This window comes from Eretmochelys imbricata, chromosome 2 (genome assembly GCF_965152235.1).
Source record: "Eretmochelys imbricata isolate rEreImb1 chromosome 2, rEreImb1.hap1, whole genome shotgun sequence".
Taxonomy (NCBI): Eukaryota; Metazoa; Chordata; order Testudines; family Cheloniidae; genus Eretmochelys; species Eretmochelys imbricata.
This window is the reverse complement of record NC_135573.1, coordinates 244,613,627-244,630,445: the sequence shown is the minus strand read 5'-3', so window position 1 is coordinate 244,630,445 and position 16,819 is coordinate 244,613,627. Positions and strand designations below refer to the sequence as shown.

Genomic DNA, 16,819 nt, shown 5'->3' with positions numbered 1-16,819 from the left:
CCCTCCTTCCTTGCTCCATGTCAAGACGGTAACTTCACCATGTAGCCCCAACCTACCTTTCAAAGTTGCCTATGGTGGTGGCCTTGGATCACCCCCTCATCTGCTTTTCCCACAAGCAACTTCGTGCTTTCTCCAGGCTGCCCCTTTTGCGTGAGAAGGGCTTCCTGTGAGACTTCAAAGCTACCACTGTATCCTCTTAAATCCCTCCTCACAACCTGTCTTTGCTGCAATGCCTGCAAATCACTGTCTGGTATTGTTTAGGATGGCAACCCCTTGTGCCTAGTGAGACCAGTGTTACAACTAATTTATAGGTTTCAGAGTAGCAGCTGAGTTAGTCTGTATTCACAAAAGAAAAGGAGGACATGTGGCACTTCAGCGACTAACAAATTTATTTGAGCATAAGCTTTCGTGAGCTACAGCTCACTTCATGGGATGTATTCCAATAATTTATACATAGGCAGCCACCTCGATTAGCATCTTATTCTCCCTAACCCTCTTCGATCTGGCTTTTTATTAACTTGTTGGATTTTATTTAATTGTTAGTCTGAGTTCTCTGGGACAGGGATTATCTTTGCACAGTGCCTCGTGTAATAAGGTCGTTACATCATGCTGCAATAGAAATAATAAATTGCTTAGAGCTTGCTGAGATGGGAGGGTTAGCTGGCAAAATAGCAAGATGGAATTCATGCATGTTCTAAGGCAGGGGGCGGCAGCCTTTGGCACGCAACCCATCAGGGAAATCTGCTGGCGGCCTGGGACAGTTTATTTACCTGCCGCGTCCGCAGGTTTGGCTGATCTCAGCTCCCATTGGCCGCGGTTCACCGTTCCAGGCCAATGGGGGCTGCAGGAAGCGGCGCAGGCCAAGGTATGTGCTGGCCACCACTTCCCACAGCCCCCATTAGCCTGGAACGGCGAACCGTGGCAAGTGGGAGCTGTGATTGGCCGAACCTGCGGACGCTGCAGGTAAATTATCCATCCTGGCCTGCCAGCGGATTTCCCTGATGATCTGCGTGCCAAAGGTGCCGATCCCTGTTCTAAGGCTAGCTGGAGAGGTACATGAAAGAGGTCAAGATAATAATTTACTATGCACCACAACCTCTCTCCAAAGTAAAACTAAAAAGCAAATGCACCCAGTTACTAACAATTTTCTACATTCCTGTCAATGAGTGGAGATGGCAGCATTACTCACACAAATGAACCTAAGAATCATTGAATCCAGCAAAGCTGGTCATTAATATATGCTGATAAAAACTTCCCTTATAAAACTGCTTATAATTTGAATGAAGCCAAGTTTAATAGTGAATTTGGACCTTAGGGATAACATCAATGGGGTTGTTTACATAGAATAGCTTTGACTTTTTTTCCATCTCATCTTCTGCACAGGCACAGAATTCCTAAGGAACAGTGGTGGCTGAAACTTCGACCTCTGATGAAAATTCTGGCCAAATACAAGACTAGCTACGATGTTTCAGATTCAGGTCAACTAGAGCATGTAGCTAGGCACAGCCCAAAAGAAGCAGAAACTGGAGCCATCTAAGAAGAGACCATTATTTTAGATAAAGTTGTAATAAACCTATGTTGTGCGTAACAGCGCTTTAGCATATTGATTACAGCTTTGTTTGTTTGTAACATTTAAATTATTGTACCAGCACTTTATGTGAATTCAGAAATGCAAATGTCACACAAGTTCCTTGCCCAGTATTATCCTAGGTTTAAAGCAGACCTTAGCACCTAATTTACAAAATACCAATTACTGGCCTGATCCTTAAGTTTAACACAATTCTATGCACTCAGTGTGATAAGTCATTCATCTAGCACATTTTATCTCAGAGATAGAGTCTATACTCAGAATATATGTAGAAGGCTAGTTTTGTGTCAAGTTACAGAGTGAATCTATGTATCTGAAGTGGAATAAAAGTATTGTTGCAAACCACATGTGTGACTTCAAGTTATCTAAAAACTAACAAATTACAGCTAACAGGAGAACACCACTGAAGAAAGTAGGAGCAACTTTATTTGCATTCTAACAGGAAGCAAATAACTGTTCTTTCTTCGCTTGTAGAACGGCGGGAGGGATTAAGAGCAGGGCGTCTGCAGATTTTTCTCTACCGCATCTGCACAATGAAGCTGCATTAATTTGAACTACCCCCCACACCTCCCCTAGAGAGGAAGTAACACACTAAAAATTACTATTAAAGGCAATACTAAAGCTATTAACCCTGTGAAGATGGCTGTTAACCTCCTTTGTGTGTCCTTTAGGTTATGGCTACAGGACAGCTGGGAGATGAGATTCCCAGCTCATGTTAGCTTGGCTCAAGCTAAAAATAGCAGTTTGGAATGGCTGGTGGCTCAAGCTTAACTTCATGAGCTCTATCACGCTAAAAATAGTGTGGATGTAGCTGTTCTGGCAGAGGCTCAGGCTAGCCACCTGGGTCCAAGGCTGGCTGGCTAGCCCCAGCTGCAATGTCCACACTCTTATGTTTAGCATGCTAGCTCAAGTGAAGCAAGTCTGTCTACCCATGCTGAGAGGCTCACTCCAAGCTGCAGCATAGGCATACCCTAGAGGTCATGCTCACTAACCTCAGCTTGTTGCAGACAATAGGGCAACCCTTAATCACACCCAGGACTGAGGACTCTTTTCTGTGATCAGCTGAAACATTTGAGACCAGGTTATAACCACGATGGTTAAGGTTACGGTTGACACAGCAGTTTTTTCTCCACAACACAATCGTGGTTGTCTCAACATTTAGCTGTCGAACTTTAGCCAAAAGGTAAACAGAGGACAAAACAGCACCTTGAGAACTCCATTCAGTACTGGGAGGAAGAACTGGCCCAGGGTCACACAGGTTGGAGCGCCATCAAAATAGTCCTGTTATGAATAAAACCATCTTTTCCCTGTCCTGTAGCTATCAATTATTAACCTTGAGTTGTAGAGAGACATGTTTTGAGCCAACATTGCCACTCTTATCATTAAAAATGTAAGTTGTAGTGTAGACAATACAATGTAAGAAGAATAGTTATGGAGAAGCTGAGTCTTGCACAACTTAATTAGGGAAAACTCAACACACTAGGAAAGACTTGTGAAGTACCAGTGTAGGTGTAACAAATCTGTTTATGCCCAACAGTGGAGGTTTAAAAATACAGATATTGTAAGAAAACATGATTTAAGCTAAACATATTTTAAAATTTAAGTCTTAGCTTGATTTTTACAAAACAATGTGTATATTTAGAAGTTATTAAAATCCACATTTTTGTGCAGCAGTTAATTATGGAGGAACTGAAGAGTTGCTTTAGCTATAGATGAACAAATAGTTTTCATTCTTAAATACAATGCAGTTGTAGAGATGAACCTTCTTTGGCAGACTTAATTTCTTTGAGGAAAGACAGCTGAGTGGCCTGTTGCATGTAAAGTTGTATTGATGACCTTTCACTTGGACCTTAGCAGGAAAATTAAAAATTCTAATGTGCCTTAGTCACTTATGAATTGGCTTGTTTTATTTCTTTTAAGCCATTGTCAGTAACAAACATTATCAGTGATAACAAATGTTATCGTTTGACCCAGGATGGATCTTTGGCAATGCATGGATTCTCTGGGCCTAGTACAGCCAGTCCTCGGGTGCTCTTCCCACCTGCAAGGTATCTGCAAAAGAGACAAATTATGAAAAGGTACCACAAAGCTGTTGAAGTGTAAGTCACATTATACTCAGTCTGACAGCAGCCTGACACGTTCAGATGAAACCTTTCACCTATATAGTACCTTCTGAATTAAAACTCTTCCTTTCACACATCTCTTCCCATGTGTCTCAAAATGATTATATAAATATTGGAGGAGAGTACTGTGCTCCTTAGACATTACAGGAGAAAACAGATGCACAACTAATGTCAAGTATTCTCATTAGGGCTACACTGTACCAATATGCCTAGTTTTAAAACAGATTGGTTTGAGCTAGTCAATTTTTGTTTTGAAGTATCTGAAAAAAAATCTGTAAGGTATTTGTTTCTCCTTTCCCCCAAAGTTGACACAGGTCCTCATATTTTTCAGCTCTGTGCTGAACCTAAGCAACAGAAAATAGGGGCACAGATGGTCAATGTCAGTTTTATTTGACATACTCTACCACCTCTCTTGCCTATGTGAGTGGATCTCTCCATTTCTCCCAGACTGAACTCTGACTCACTTTAGCCAAGACAAAGAATAATCTGTTACTTGCTGTACCTGTGGTTCTTCGAGACCCTGTGCCCTTTCATCTGTATGTTTCTCCCCAACCTCACTTGGGATAACTAACTTAATATGACAAGACTGGTGCACACTTGGTAGCAGAGCAAAGGGCTACTCCAAAGAGCACGCAGGGGCAGGATGTCACTTTCTTAAAAGGAAATAACATTCTAGCCCATTAACAGCATGAACACTAGTCAAACTGGTAAAGATGATTTACACCTCCCTGTTTAAGAGGCACTGGGCACAGCAGTCTCTTGAGATTCAATATCCCTCAATTGTAAACAAAGAACATTTAATCTTTTAAAGGGACTATATGTTTCTATGAATAAGAATGAGACAGGCAGTTAGGTTTGCTCACTCCCTCTCTGCAACTTGTATTCCATGCAGTCTGAGTGAATGAGATTCCCAAACCTAAGACGTCTTTTGTAGGTGACAAATCTGAGGAATTGTCACAGATTGAAGTGTCACTAGAGGAGGTTTTGGAATTAATGGAGAAACTTAACAGTAACAAGTCACCGGGACCAGATGGCATTCACCCAAGAGTTCTGAAAGAACTCAAATGTGAAATTGCAGAACTATTAACTATGGTTTGTAACCTGTCCTTTAAATCAGCTACTGTACCCAATGACTGGAAGATAGCTAATGTAATGCCAATATTTAAGAAGGGCTCTAGAGGTGATCCTGGCAATTATAGACCGGTAAGTCTAACATTAGTACTGGGCAAATTAGTTGAAACAATAGTAAAGAATGGTCAGTCTTAGAAGGAGAAAAGGGATGGTGGCTTCTTTCAGGCAATGTAATAATGCAAACCTTTACCAGCTATTTTACATCAGACAGTTTTTAATCTGTCAAACTCTTACAAGGGATCTGGGTTTACTTGCATTTCTAAAATGAGCACAGACTCACTTGTTTGCCACATCGATCAGGTGATCACGGCTGACAGCAAAAAGCTGCTCCCTGTGTCTCTGCTTCATCTCATCTGAGATGCCGTTCAAGAAATAATTCATCCCTAAAAGTAAGAACGTGACTTGGTAAGTGTACTGAGTCTCTGTCATCGAAGGATAAAAATCAGATACATGCACCGAGTTCTCCAAAGCAGGATAGCTGGGAGAGGAATGAATACAGTTTGCAGCTAGTTAAGAGCTCCACAATTCTAGGCTCGTCATAAAAAGTATAGTACAAATGTCTCATTGTTAACCAGTGTCAAGGCTAGAGCTGGGCAGAGAATGGATGTTCCATTTTGTGGAGAATTTTAAAAAAATGTTTTGACAAAAATCAAAAAAGTTTTGATTTGAACTTAAATACAAAATGCAAAATTTTAACCAAAAAGGAAGGAGAAAATATATATATATAAATAATTTATTCCAAAAGTGTCAAAATGGGACATTTGACATTGTCCGAACTTTTCCCCTTTTTTCTCCAAATAGAATTTTGGTGAACTCAGAATGATTTCATTAAGGTTCTGATTTTAGCAACCCTGTTATACAATGGAAAGCTGTTCTGTCAAAGTTTTGCAACCAGCTCTAGTCAATGCTGCAAAGACAAAGATCTGACCCACCTTTTTCTCTATATACGGTCTACATAATTCTGCAAACAAATGCTTCTATATACTTACAAGAAATCCTGTAACAAGAATCACTTCAGTGATCAAAGAGGTTAAAAATAATCACAGAGGGACTTCTTGACACTGCAACTTATGACCCAGTAAGGGGAACGTTAAGCAATCACCATACATTTGTGGCTCCACAGCTCCGTTCAACTCTCTCTTCTCTCCCCTTCTAGCTACTGGGAAGGATTTTAAGGGTGTTTTCTTTCCTCTCCTCTAAACTCCATCTCACTGGAGGAGCTCGTTCATTTCCTCAGTCCTCACGAACATTGCTATTTTCAGTGCTTCACTAACTTTGCCTGATACCAGTTAGAGTGTGAGCAGCTCCAGACTAACCTGTGCACTGCACAGGACTGCCAGGTAGCTCAAGCTCCAAAGGATGAGAATCATTACCCTCTGACAAGCCACCGGCATGTGACATTGAAGCATTTTGCTCACATATGAGCACCTGAAAATTGACAGTGCCTAGCCTGTTTTCATTGTTCAAGCTAACAGGCAGAAAAGCCCACGAAGGGTGGAAAAGTAAACGATTCTTGAAATTTTTTTGTTTAACAACCTAAATGGCCTTGCTTGTGTTAACACTTTACAGACATACATTGATTTTTAATCTTAGTGTTCCTTTATTTATACTTAAGGGATGGAGTAGGTGCCTTAAATCCAAACCGAAATTTAAAGTTATCAGTGGGGAGAGCTGTTCTCTCAAACTGCAGACTATTTTGAACCGTGTTTAAAAAAAGTTCTAAAAAGAAAAGAAGCTACCATTCATCATGACATCCAAACATGCAGCTAATTTTACTAAGTTATTTACACTTAGTACTTTTCATCAAGTATCTCCAAAGCACCAAACAAATTTATGCGTTCCCCATCTCTAAAAATAGAGAAACTGAGGCAGAGAGGTTAAGCAAATTCAGGATCAGTGTACACATCTGGCTAAAACAGGTATATACTCAATACACTTTTCCAAGTATTCCATTTAACCAACAGACCTATATGGTTTTCCTATGTGCCAGAACAGGTGCAATTTTTTTAGGCTGAGAAAGACAGGTTAAAGGTTTAGTTATTTGAGTTCCCCCTATTCTCCCATGACAATATTATGATCACAAGCAGCAAATAGAACATTTCAGTGAAAAGACATTACACGTGTGATCTTTAAGGTGAGCAGTAGCATCTTGCTGTTTTATAGAAACTAATCCTTACGTTAAATCCACTGAAGCCAAAAATGAGCTTATGAAAGGGAATAGATGAGCAGACTAGGAATCATTCACTTCCTTCTAAGCCTAGCTAGAACACTGGATTCCCTTGCTGGGGAACTAAGAACATAGAACATACCTTTGTCTGAAGGAGCTATAGGAGTATCTACAGCTGAAAACACCGCAAGCTTGGCTTCGTCAATGTCTTGCTGTGCAAATTCCCCAGACTGAGCCCATTCAGCTGCTTTTTCAAAAGTTGAAAAGGTTGATATAGAATTTGGATCCCTAACAAATTAGAAGAAATTCCTTTTGTATTACAGATAACAACCTGTGTCTGTACAACTTTTAATACATTTGTTTTTAAAGCCACTGCTTTTCATTCAAAGATTCCTAATCACTCACCAAATTCTATAAACTACATCTAGACCACACACATACCATATTCGATGAAGGCAGCTGTCTTCATACAGCAGATAGAAACGCTATACAATACTTTGAGATAAGGAGTATTTTATTCAACAGAAGTTACAGCAGATTGTACGTAGGCAGAGTGGGCCAAATTCAGTAGTGATGTAAATAGTTTCTAAGCTGGTCATGAAAAAGGTACAATTAAATGGAAGTGCTAACTCAGTGTAACTTGCACAGATTTAGCATTCAGCAAATGTGAAAAACAAAAAAAAAAAATCTACAGTGATATATTATTTGGGGACCAAATTTAGTGCCTGGCATAAGAAGGTGTAACTTTCATTAGTATCAATATCAGTTATGCTTACTCCAAGGATGAATTTGGTCCTTGAGTTCTGAGCATGGTGTAGCATAAGGTGGGGTGGGCAGAGGTTACACCTTCCTGCAAAATTGCTTTTCCTGCTTACACCCATTTTGCAAACCTATGGATGTCCAAAATTGGTGAAAATTACACTATGTCGTAACTCTCACCTGCTGTGAGGCTGACAAATGCTTACAACACCACTGAATTTAGCTCAGAGCCTTCTGTAGGAGCTGTGCTAGGCTGCATGCAACCCATTATAATTATTTAATTAGTCTAAAACAGTGGGCATGTACTCCATCTCTGGTGAAGAGTCATGGAGTTAATTACCACCTGGTTTGGACCTCTGTTTCAAGTTTAAGACGAACAGCAGAAGCTTCAGTAATAATGTACCTCATAAGACCAGACAGAAACAATTGTTCAGGGCTGATATAAGGAAAAAGTGTAATCTAGTCAGTCACCAGCACCACTTTCTGCTGTAATCAAGTCTTCCTTGGAGGTCTCCAGCCCAATCACCCCACATGGAGTCATGTCTGGTTCTGCTACGGAGGGGAGAGGCCATGGCTTTTGGGAGAAGACAGTTTAGATCTACATGTCAGGAACCTCACTACCTCCCTCAACTACTGTTCTTAAAATGCCTCAGTTCCCTCTCTTCATCCCCACCGCCAGGCCAGGAAGAAACGTGCTGAAGCTGGCATACAGTTGAGGCTGGTAGTAAAACTGGCACACTAGTCACCACACACACTGAGTAAGGAGGCAACAGGGTAACAGCTACCACCAAGCTGGGCTGAAGTGAAGCCTAGGATGTGAGAGGGGTTTTACTGAATCCTGGAAGGAGCAAGGAGAAGGGGAGAAAGCCAGAAGCCAAGTGACAGATCTCAGTGATGTCAGCAGTAAGCCCCTCTTTCCTCATCTCTAGCTCAAGCCTCATTTTCTTGTCCTATTCAAGTCACTTACAGTCCTGGCAGGTAAAGTTAAATTGAGTCTGAAATGATGGCTGCATATGCAGAGACCATGGCTACATTTCATAGACAGACTCTACAGAGGACACACAGTGTTACCTGTAAGAATAGAAGGTGAATATGCCACTATGACTGAGTGTAGCACCTCCTCCATAAGCACCTCCTTTCTCTCTGATTTCCCTATGCAAGAATTTAGCTGTCATCAACCGTGCAAGGATCCGAAGGCTGAAACAAAAGATTAAAGCAAAGGTGTTAAATCTGCCCTCTGGCTATTGGGTATCTAATCTACCACCTCTCCACTTGACCAGAGTTTTTCAAAGATCTAAGTTATACAAATGAAGTATTCCTAATTGCACCCTACAGTAACAATGATGGTTTAAGCACAAAAATGAAAAATTTTAAATTGAGCCATCTTCAGTACAAAGTCTCTTGATTTTTCCATACTAGAATAGCACTATCACTATGCTCCCTAACTTCCCTAAATAGTTTAAATTTCATCTCTCTCCAGGAAACGTAAAGTTCTCTAAGCCACCTATTTGGTCACATATCATGTCATCATATACACAAAGAAACAGGATCAGAGTGTGTAGGGTTCTCCTTCAATTTGGAAGTTATAATTCAGTTGCTTTTGGTACCCAAATTCTAAACAATGTGGCAAATTCTGTCCTTGTAAAAAGACTTCAGCAGGAGTCATGAGCAGAAACAGTAGATTTTGATCCAATGACTCCACCCTCCCTTACAGAACTTGTTAGAACACAAGCAGGTGATATTTTCAGGCAATTATTTAAACACAAGATCAACAGCTGTGTAAAGACTGCCTTCTAGAGGATTTCTCATGAGTGTGGTTCAAAAATATATGGAGGTTACTTACCTGTAAATGGAAGTTCTTTGAGATAGGTGATCCCTATGTGTATTCCACAAATTGGTGCGCATGCATGCCATGCATCCAACTCTGGAAATTCTAACAAGCAGCATCCACCGGCCCGCACATGCACAGCAGTTCATCTCATACTCCAGACCGAGGACATAAAAGGCGATGCAGGCCAATGGCTCTCCAGTTCCTCTTCTTACGAATCCAAAAAGATCCAAAGGGACAGAGGGTGGATACTGGAATATAGATTGGGACCACATACCTCAAAGAACTTCCAGTTGCAGGTAAGTACCTCCATTTCTTCAAGTGCTGGTCCCTGTGTGTATTCCACATGTGGATGACTGACAAGCAGTATCCAGACTGGAAGGGGGTACAAGGATGCTTAAACTATTGCAGTTTCCACTGCTGTGTCCGCAGCAGAGGCTTGAACCAGCATGCAATGTTTAACTCTAGCTAGCCAGCCTGGACATGTCCAGAGATGGTACTTTGTGCAGTGATGTTGCAGAGGCAGCTTGCGCTCTGGTGGAAAGTGCCCTTACCCTGTCAGGTGGAAGGATGTGTGTCAATTGGTAGCACACAATGATGCACCCACAAACCCATTTAGAGATCCTCTTAGAAGATATAGTTTGTCCTCGTGAACTCTTTGTAAGAAAGAGCCTAGGAGACTTCCTGATAGCATTCTACCTGCACAGGATCAAATCTAAGGTGTGTCTGATGTCAAGGGACTGAAGCTTCCTTAACAGAGTTATGGCGTTTTTGGAAGAAAACAGGTAAGTGGATAGCTTGGTTGACATGAAATTCCAAAATAACCTTGGGGAGAAATTAAGGATTCAATCAAAGAAAGACCTTTTCTTTGTGAAAACAGTATACAGTTGGTCTGCCATGAGGGCTCCCATCTTGCCCACCCTTCTGGCTGAGGTAATAGCCACGAATAATATGACAGGTTAAACATGCTGCCAAGGGTTCAAATAGCAGCCCAGTGAGTGCTGACAGCATGAGACTGAGGTCCCTCTGAGGCGTAGATTTGATGATTAGCAGAAAGGTTCTAACTAGGCCTTTCATAAGCCTCAATGTTGTAGGGTCGATAAAGATAGAATGCCCATCTACTGCAGAAAGGATGACACCGTGTTGTTCAGGTGAACACCCTGACCCATAAGGGATGAGTCTGTTACAATGGGGACTGTGGAGGTGGGAGTGACAAAGGGAAAGCCCACTCTCTCTCAGAGACTACCTGTACCTGCTGATAGTGCAGGGGTTCCAATTTAAATGTACGGCCACCCCCAGAACAGCTTGAGTGATGCCCCCTCCCAGGCAGGTCTCCCCGCTTACCTTGTCTCCCTACCTGGAAAGTACCAGGCCCCTCCTTGTAGCTCCCAGCTGTTGCTCCTACCTCTCCGCACAGTGTGCAGCTCACAGCTTGCCGGCTCTGGCAGCTGCCACGCAGGGACAAGGCCTGGCCGCACCATGTGACCAAGCGGGACTGACAAACCTTGGCAGAAGTCTGCGGGACACATGACCTACATACCGTCTCACACGTCGCCTCTGCTGTCACTTCACCTGGGTTCGACCACCAAATAAGAGAGACGATGACTCTGGTGGGAACAGTTACACTGGTGTTAATGCGATCCTTTTCAGATGAGTAGACTGAACAGAGCAAGGTTTGTAGGCAGCATATATGAAACCTGGGGGAATGGGTCACATAAGTGCATGAGGCCATGTGGCCCAGGAGAAAAAGGCACATCCTGAGCGTAGTTCTTGGTCTGTGAGTAATCTGTGCTATCAGATAACTCATTAGCTGAAATATTTCCATGAGGAGGAAAGCTCTTGCTTAGCACTCTGATAAAGTTTATCATCTGTGTGGGTATTAAAATGGTCCTTTCTTCATTTACACAAACTCCTACTATGAATACTTTGGGCGCGATCATCAGTCTAAACTCTGACCCGGAAATGCTCTTGCTCCACTAGAAATGAAGGAACTTTGTGTGAGACGGTTGAATATCTATCTACATGGAAATAAGGATTCTTCATGTTGAGAGCCACGAACCACATTCCCTCCTGTCCTGAGATTTGACTTTTGAATAAAAATGTTCAGCTGTTGAAGGTCCAGAATGGGTATCCACCCTTCATCTTTTTAAGGGCCTTAGAAGTAAAGGGAATAGAACCCCTTTTCCTTGACACTGAGGTGGTACTGCTCTATTGTCCCTCATAGGGGGAAGGATGCCTGGCAAAGAATCACCTTGTAAGAGTGATCCTTGAAGAGGGACTTGTGTGGGGGGAGGAAGGGAGAAACTCTATGGAGTATCCTTGATGTATAATTTCTAGGACTCAGCTGTCTGTCACAATGGAATCCTAATTGTGGGTGAAAAGTATGAGGTGGCCCTCAAAGATCATGGGGGTAAGAAGTGACTGGCATCAACAGTGGTAGATGGATCTCAACTATGCATCAAAAGTAGCCTTTGGCAGGTGGCTGAGAATCGGCAGAGATCATGGCAGTAGAGGTGGCTGAAAATCAAGGTCTCTGAATCCTGTCATTTACAGGGAGGCTGAGCGTTGACTGGGGAGGGGGCAGCCTTGGTCTATATCCCTGCCTCTGGTGCATTCTTCACGGGACTGGGGTGTAAACCCCCAGGGAGTGTAGAGTCATCCAAGTCTTTCTACAAGTGTAGGGATGTGCCCATTTTCTCAATGAACAAACTCAACTCATTGAAAGGCAGGTCCTGTTTGGTGTTCTGGACCCCCTTGGGAAGCTGTGAGCAGTGAAGTGAAGACTTATGCTTCATGACTATGCTAGTGGTTAAGTCTCTGGATGCAGTGTCAGCTGCATCTACCGCAGCTTGAAAGGAAGTCTTAGCCACTAATTTGCCCTCCTCTAAGAGAGTCTGACACTGGGCTCTGTCATCAGAGGGAAGATTGTCCTTAAAATCCTATTTCACTAATGAGACCTGATAGTTAGTGATACAGAATTGTAAGCTCATAGACGAGAAGACCGTTTTCCCCATAAGGTCCGATCTCTTTGAGCCCTGTCAGCCTGTGTGGTCTTGGGATGCTGTGACTTTGCTCTCTCTAGGGCTACAAGGGAGTTGTGCGCTGGGTGGGAGAAGAGAAATTTAGCCCCTCTGGCAGGGACATAATAGCATCTCTCAGCCCTCTTAGATGTGGGGATGTAGGAGTTTGGACTGTGCCAGACTACTCTGGCTGGCTCCATGACTGCCTTGTTGATCAGGAGCGCCACCTTGCTTTGACCGGATGCTGGGAATCCTGGACCTCCTCAAGTGTGTCTGGAGGTCACTGGCAATTGTATGAAATAGCTCCTGGTATTGCCTATGGTCATTCAGTGGAGATAGTGAGGATCGAGTGACGGCTTCATCTGGGAGACAAAAATGAGTTTCCCGTCGATAACTGCACATCCGGGCCTATGTCCTCCTTCTCGTACGGATCCAGTGGTGCCACGTAGGAGAGTTGTCGCAGGATTTGTGGACAGATCCAGGGCATCTTCCACAGGGATGCCAGGGCCCCCAATAAGGAAGGATCAACTGCACGTGGTGTGAAGCCCATGGCATTGTGTACCAGTGATCCCTAGGGAAGTCAGAACTGGGAGGATGGAGCTCAGATCTCCTTGACTGTCTATCGTGGCTCAGCTCTCTACAAGGAGATGACAGAACAGCAAGAGCATCCTATCTATCCAAGTCTGACAACTGCTCTCACTTCACTGGCGGAACCAACAATACCGGAGGGTTGGAGAAGGGATGGCTCCAGTGACAAAAAAACATAGCTTTGTCCTCTACTGTGGCAACGTCCCTCATAAGCACCAGGCCAGAGAAGAGAAAAGACTGAGCATGAGAGAGGAATATATCCTCCTGTGTAGTATAGAAGTGTCCATAAGACTTAGTGCTCGAAGCATTCCAACAGTCAGCACTGATGGTTCCGACTCGTCCCAGGGAGTTGTAGCCAGGTGGTCCTGAGGAGGATGGGACAGTACTGAGGAAGAAGTAGGCCCAGCACTTCTGGATTGATCCAGTGGGTGTCAGTCCTTGTGTTTTGGAACTGGAGCTACCAGCGGTACCAACGGCTCCTTTTTCCATACTTTACCCATCAATCTGTGGGTCTTTGGTGATCCTGGACCCATCAGATTCGCATGCAAATGGTCACCCAGCCTGGATGGGCTCGGGAAGGATTCCTTCCCTTCATAGGCAGATCCGGAAGGGCATCTGTCCTTACGAGCATAAGAGAGTGTTCCTCAGCCCTGGTCTACACCGGGCAGGAAATCGATCTAAGTTACGCAACTTCAGCTATGTGAATAATATAGCTGAAGTCAACATACTTAGACCTACTCACCGTGGTGTCTTCACTATGGTGAGTAGACGGCTGCCGCTGCCCCGTCAACTCTGCCTGCACCTCTTGCGGCGGTGCAATACAGGAAGCAATGGGAGAGTGCTCGGGGGGGGTCGATTTATCGCTCTAGACTAGATGTGATAAAATCGATCCCCGCTGGATCAGTCGCTGCCTGCCAATACGGCAGGTAGTGCAGACATACCCGTAGTCTCATGGAGAACCCAGGAAGAAGAGTACTTGAGCTAAGCAGCTGTAGATTCCACTCTTAAGCTCGTGGTCGGAGGGGTGTTGCTCATCTGATGGGGCAAATGTACGGCAGGGGGTTTCCCTGGCCTGGATCAGAGAAAGGCCTCAGCCTTCTCCATAAGGTGTTTTCTTAATCAAAGTTCACAAGCTTTGCAAGTTTGCAGCAGAAAAGCGTGACAGATGCTGCACTTTGCAGCAATACAGGTTTCATCCAAACAACAGAGACAGGGTTGATGATTGTCATTCATGGAAAAGGAGCAAGGGCAGGGGAGATGGTTCTTGAACCCTAGGACTTTAAAGCACAGTCCCAGACCACAGGGAGGAAGTCCCCAGTATTGGGCGGCGGGGGGACCTTACTAATTATACTATATTAGTATACTATATTATACTAATAACTAACTATGCTAATATAAACTATACCCTGTTTAGAAATGTATTTACAGAGTATAAGGATAAAAGCTGGAGAAATATGTGGACACAGGGATTCCAACTCAGGCCATGAGGCAGTAAGAAGGAACTGGAGAGGTGTTGACCCACACTACCTGTTATTCCTGGGTCTGGCGCACAAGGTGAACTTCTGTGCATGTGTGGGCCAACGGACACTGCTTGTTAGAATTTCTGGACTCGGGAGCTTGGCGTGCATGTGCACCTACATGTGGAATACACAGAGACCAGCACCTAAAGAAGAATTTCTGCATACATCCTGGTTAATGGTTTTCAGTCTAAAACGAGGTCAGTTTTATTTTTATACACTGTGTTTCACTGCTGATCCTTTCTGTTTCCCACCTTGCATAATCAGGAGCTGTGTAGGGAACACTTCGAATGCATTCTCCAACATAATTCACCGGGAAGGGAAGTAGAAAATGGGTCTTCATCTGACATGGTTTGAAAGTAGGCTCCTGAGAGAAAATTGCATCTGGGTTGATTAACATTGCAGTTAGAGATTTTAAGTAGCTACAACAATCCATTCATTTGAGAATATTAGCACCATTGCATACTTCTTAAGAAGAGCCTGACACTCTCAAACACCAGCACCCAAGCATTCAACCTAGCACGGGTTATTCTGTTAAAAAATGATGAAATTGTGCGCATGCCCCTTGTAATAAATCATACATACTGAAATTGTCTTGGTCTACTACAGCAGAGGGATGTTGTACAAATACTACCTCATCATCACACTGCACATTCTCAGTTATGCAATCCCTGTACCTTACTGATTTGCATAACCCAACCCAACCCTCTCCTCTCTGCAACGCCTTCAGAACAAACCATTCAACGCACATAACTCCTGATATTCAAATACCACAAAAATGAAATAAATAAATTACTCTTAGTAATCAAGGGTGGGGTAGGATGGGTCAGATTTCATGGCCGTAGGCCTAGGAAGTTCCAAGGACAGTATCCAATGACAGTGCAAGATGAGAAAGCACAACATATTTCAGTTCAGCATGAGTAACTGGAGAGAGTACTGTTCATTGGAATAACTATAAAAAGGGCCAATTAGATCAGTAATACGATTAACCAAAGCCAAATAAACTGTACTTACAGTAATTAGTTTTCTTGTGATTTGTGAACAATTAAGCCTTTCCCTTCCAACAGGCACGGGCTCTGGAAATTTCTACAAATATAGGACTTTGTATTAGAGTTTCAAAAGTCAGAATAAGGAATATTACAAAAAGTCCCCCGATTTTTCCCCGGAGGGTCATGCATCACCTTTTGCCCTCCTTCCCCTACAAACAACAAAAACATCAAGGGAATTTGATTACTTGTTTCTACTTGCATTTATGAGGAAACACTAAAATGGACTTCATCCCATGGGTAACCTGGCAAAAAGCTGTGCTATATGATAACCTGAAGTTCCTAAGGGCTGTATTGCCAGGCTTTAGACAATGACTTTGGGCTTCTTAAATCCATCTATCGTGCACTAGCCCAAGAGGTTTGCACAAGTTACGGTACTCCTCCTTGGACACAGTCCTTAAAGCTTATTTCCGTTGTCTTATATGGTCCATGCTTATAGATCAGAATTTGCTCCATCTGAGTGTGAACGCCACTGAGCACATAGAATACTTCCCTAGATGTCCTAGCCCAGGAATGAGTTATTCTACAGCTGAATGACTGTTTGGAGCTGCACAGCACAAGAGATTTCTCTCTGCAATACATCTTAAATGGCGCTCAGCTAAAGAGAAGTGACAGGACTTACACGATGGGAGGAAAAAACATCCCTCCTCCCCAACACCTGAAACAGCAATCAGGGTGTGGGATACAAGTCCCAGTAGTTGAAATCAGAAGTTCAACCCCCACCTAATCAACCAAGAGGAGTCCTTCCACTGAAGCCACACAAAGGTTTATACATTCTCCTAGAGATGTGCCCAAATAAGAAAGCTGAGATGTTCAGGGACAGAAGGAAGCATATTTTTCATTAGTTGTGTGAGAAGCTACTGTATTAGATTTTCCCTAAGATCTCCATCCACCCCTTAAATAGATAAATAGTTTGTGGCCCAGCAGATATTTACATTAGATGACATTATAAACTATTTTCATCATCACTGAGTTGAATAACTAAACAGTAAAAAGTGCACAATAGCTGGGCAAACAGTTTGAAGGTCACATTGCATACCGAAGGAACTGAT

At 43.1% G+C, this 16,819-nt stretch overlaps 2 protein-coding genes across 8 annotated transcripts in view; one reads left to right on the top strand and one right to left on the bottom strand.

The window, feature by feature from the left end:
• Positions 1-1,933, top strand: part of PFKP (phosphofructokinase, platelet) — an 85,997-nt gene extending 84,064 nt beyond the window's left edge. For all 7 annotated transcript variants that reach the window (XM_077808327.1, XM_077808330.1, XM_077808324.1 and 4 more), the window contains one exon: positions 1,384-1,933. In XM_077808327.1, coding sequence (XP_077664453.1) covers positions 1,384-1,537 — 154 coding nt within the window. In that variant the 3' untranslated portion in view covers positions 1,538-1,933. The remainder of the gene's footprint in view (positions 1-1,383) is intronic.
• A 1,159-nt stretch (positions 1,934-3,092) lies between these two features.
• Positions 3,093-16,819, bottom strand: part of PITRM1 (pitrilysin metallopeptidase 1) — a 42,469-nt gene continuing 28,742 nt past the window's right edge. Inside the window, exons 22-27 of the mRNA XM_077808322.1 lie at positions 15,736-15,807; positions 14,976-15,088; positions 8,840-8,965; positions 7,152-7,297; positions 5,123-5,225; positions 3,093-3,640 (exon numbers count right to left, since the gene is read on the bottom strand). Of these exons, the coding sequence (XP_077664448.1) occupies positions 3,547-3,640; positions 5,123-5,225; positions 7,152-7,297; positions 8,840-8,965; positions 14,976-15,088; positions 15,736-15,807 (654 nt within the window). The 3' untranslated portion in view covers positions 3,093-3,546. The remainder of the gene's footprint in view (positions 3,641-5,122; positions 5,226-7,151; positions 7,298-8,839; positions 8,966-14,975; positions 15,089-15,735; positions 15,808-16,819) is intronic.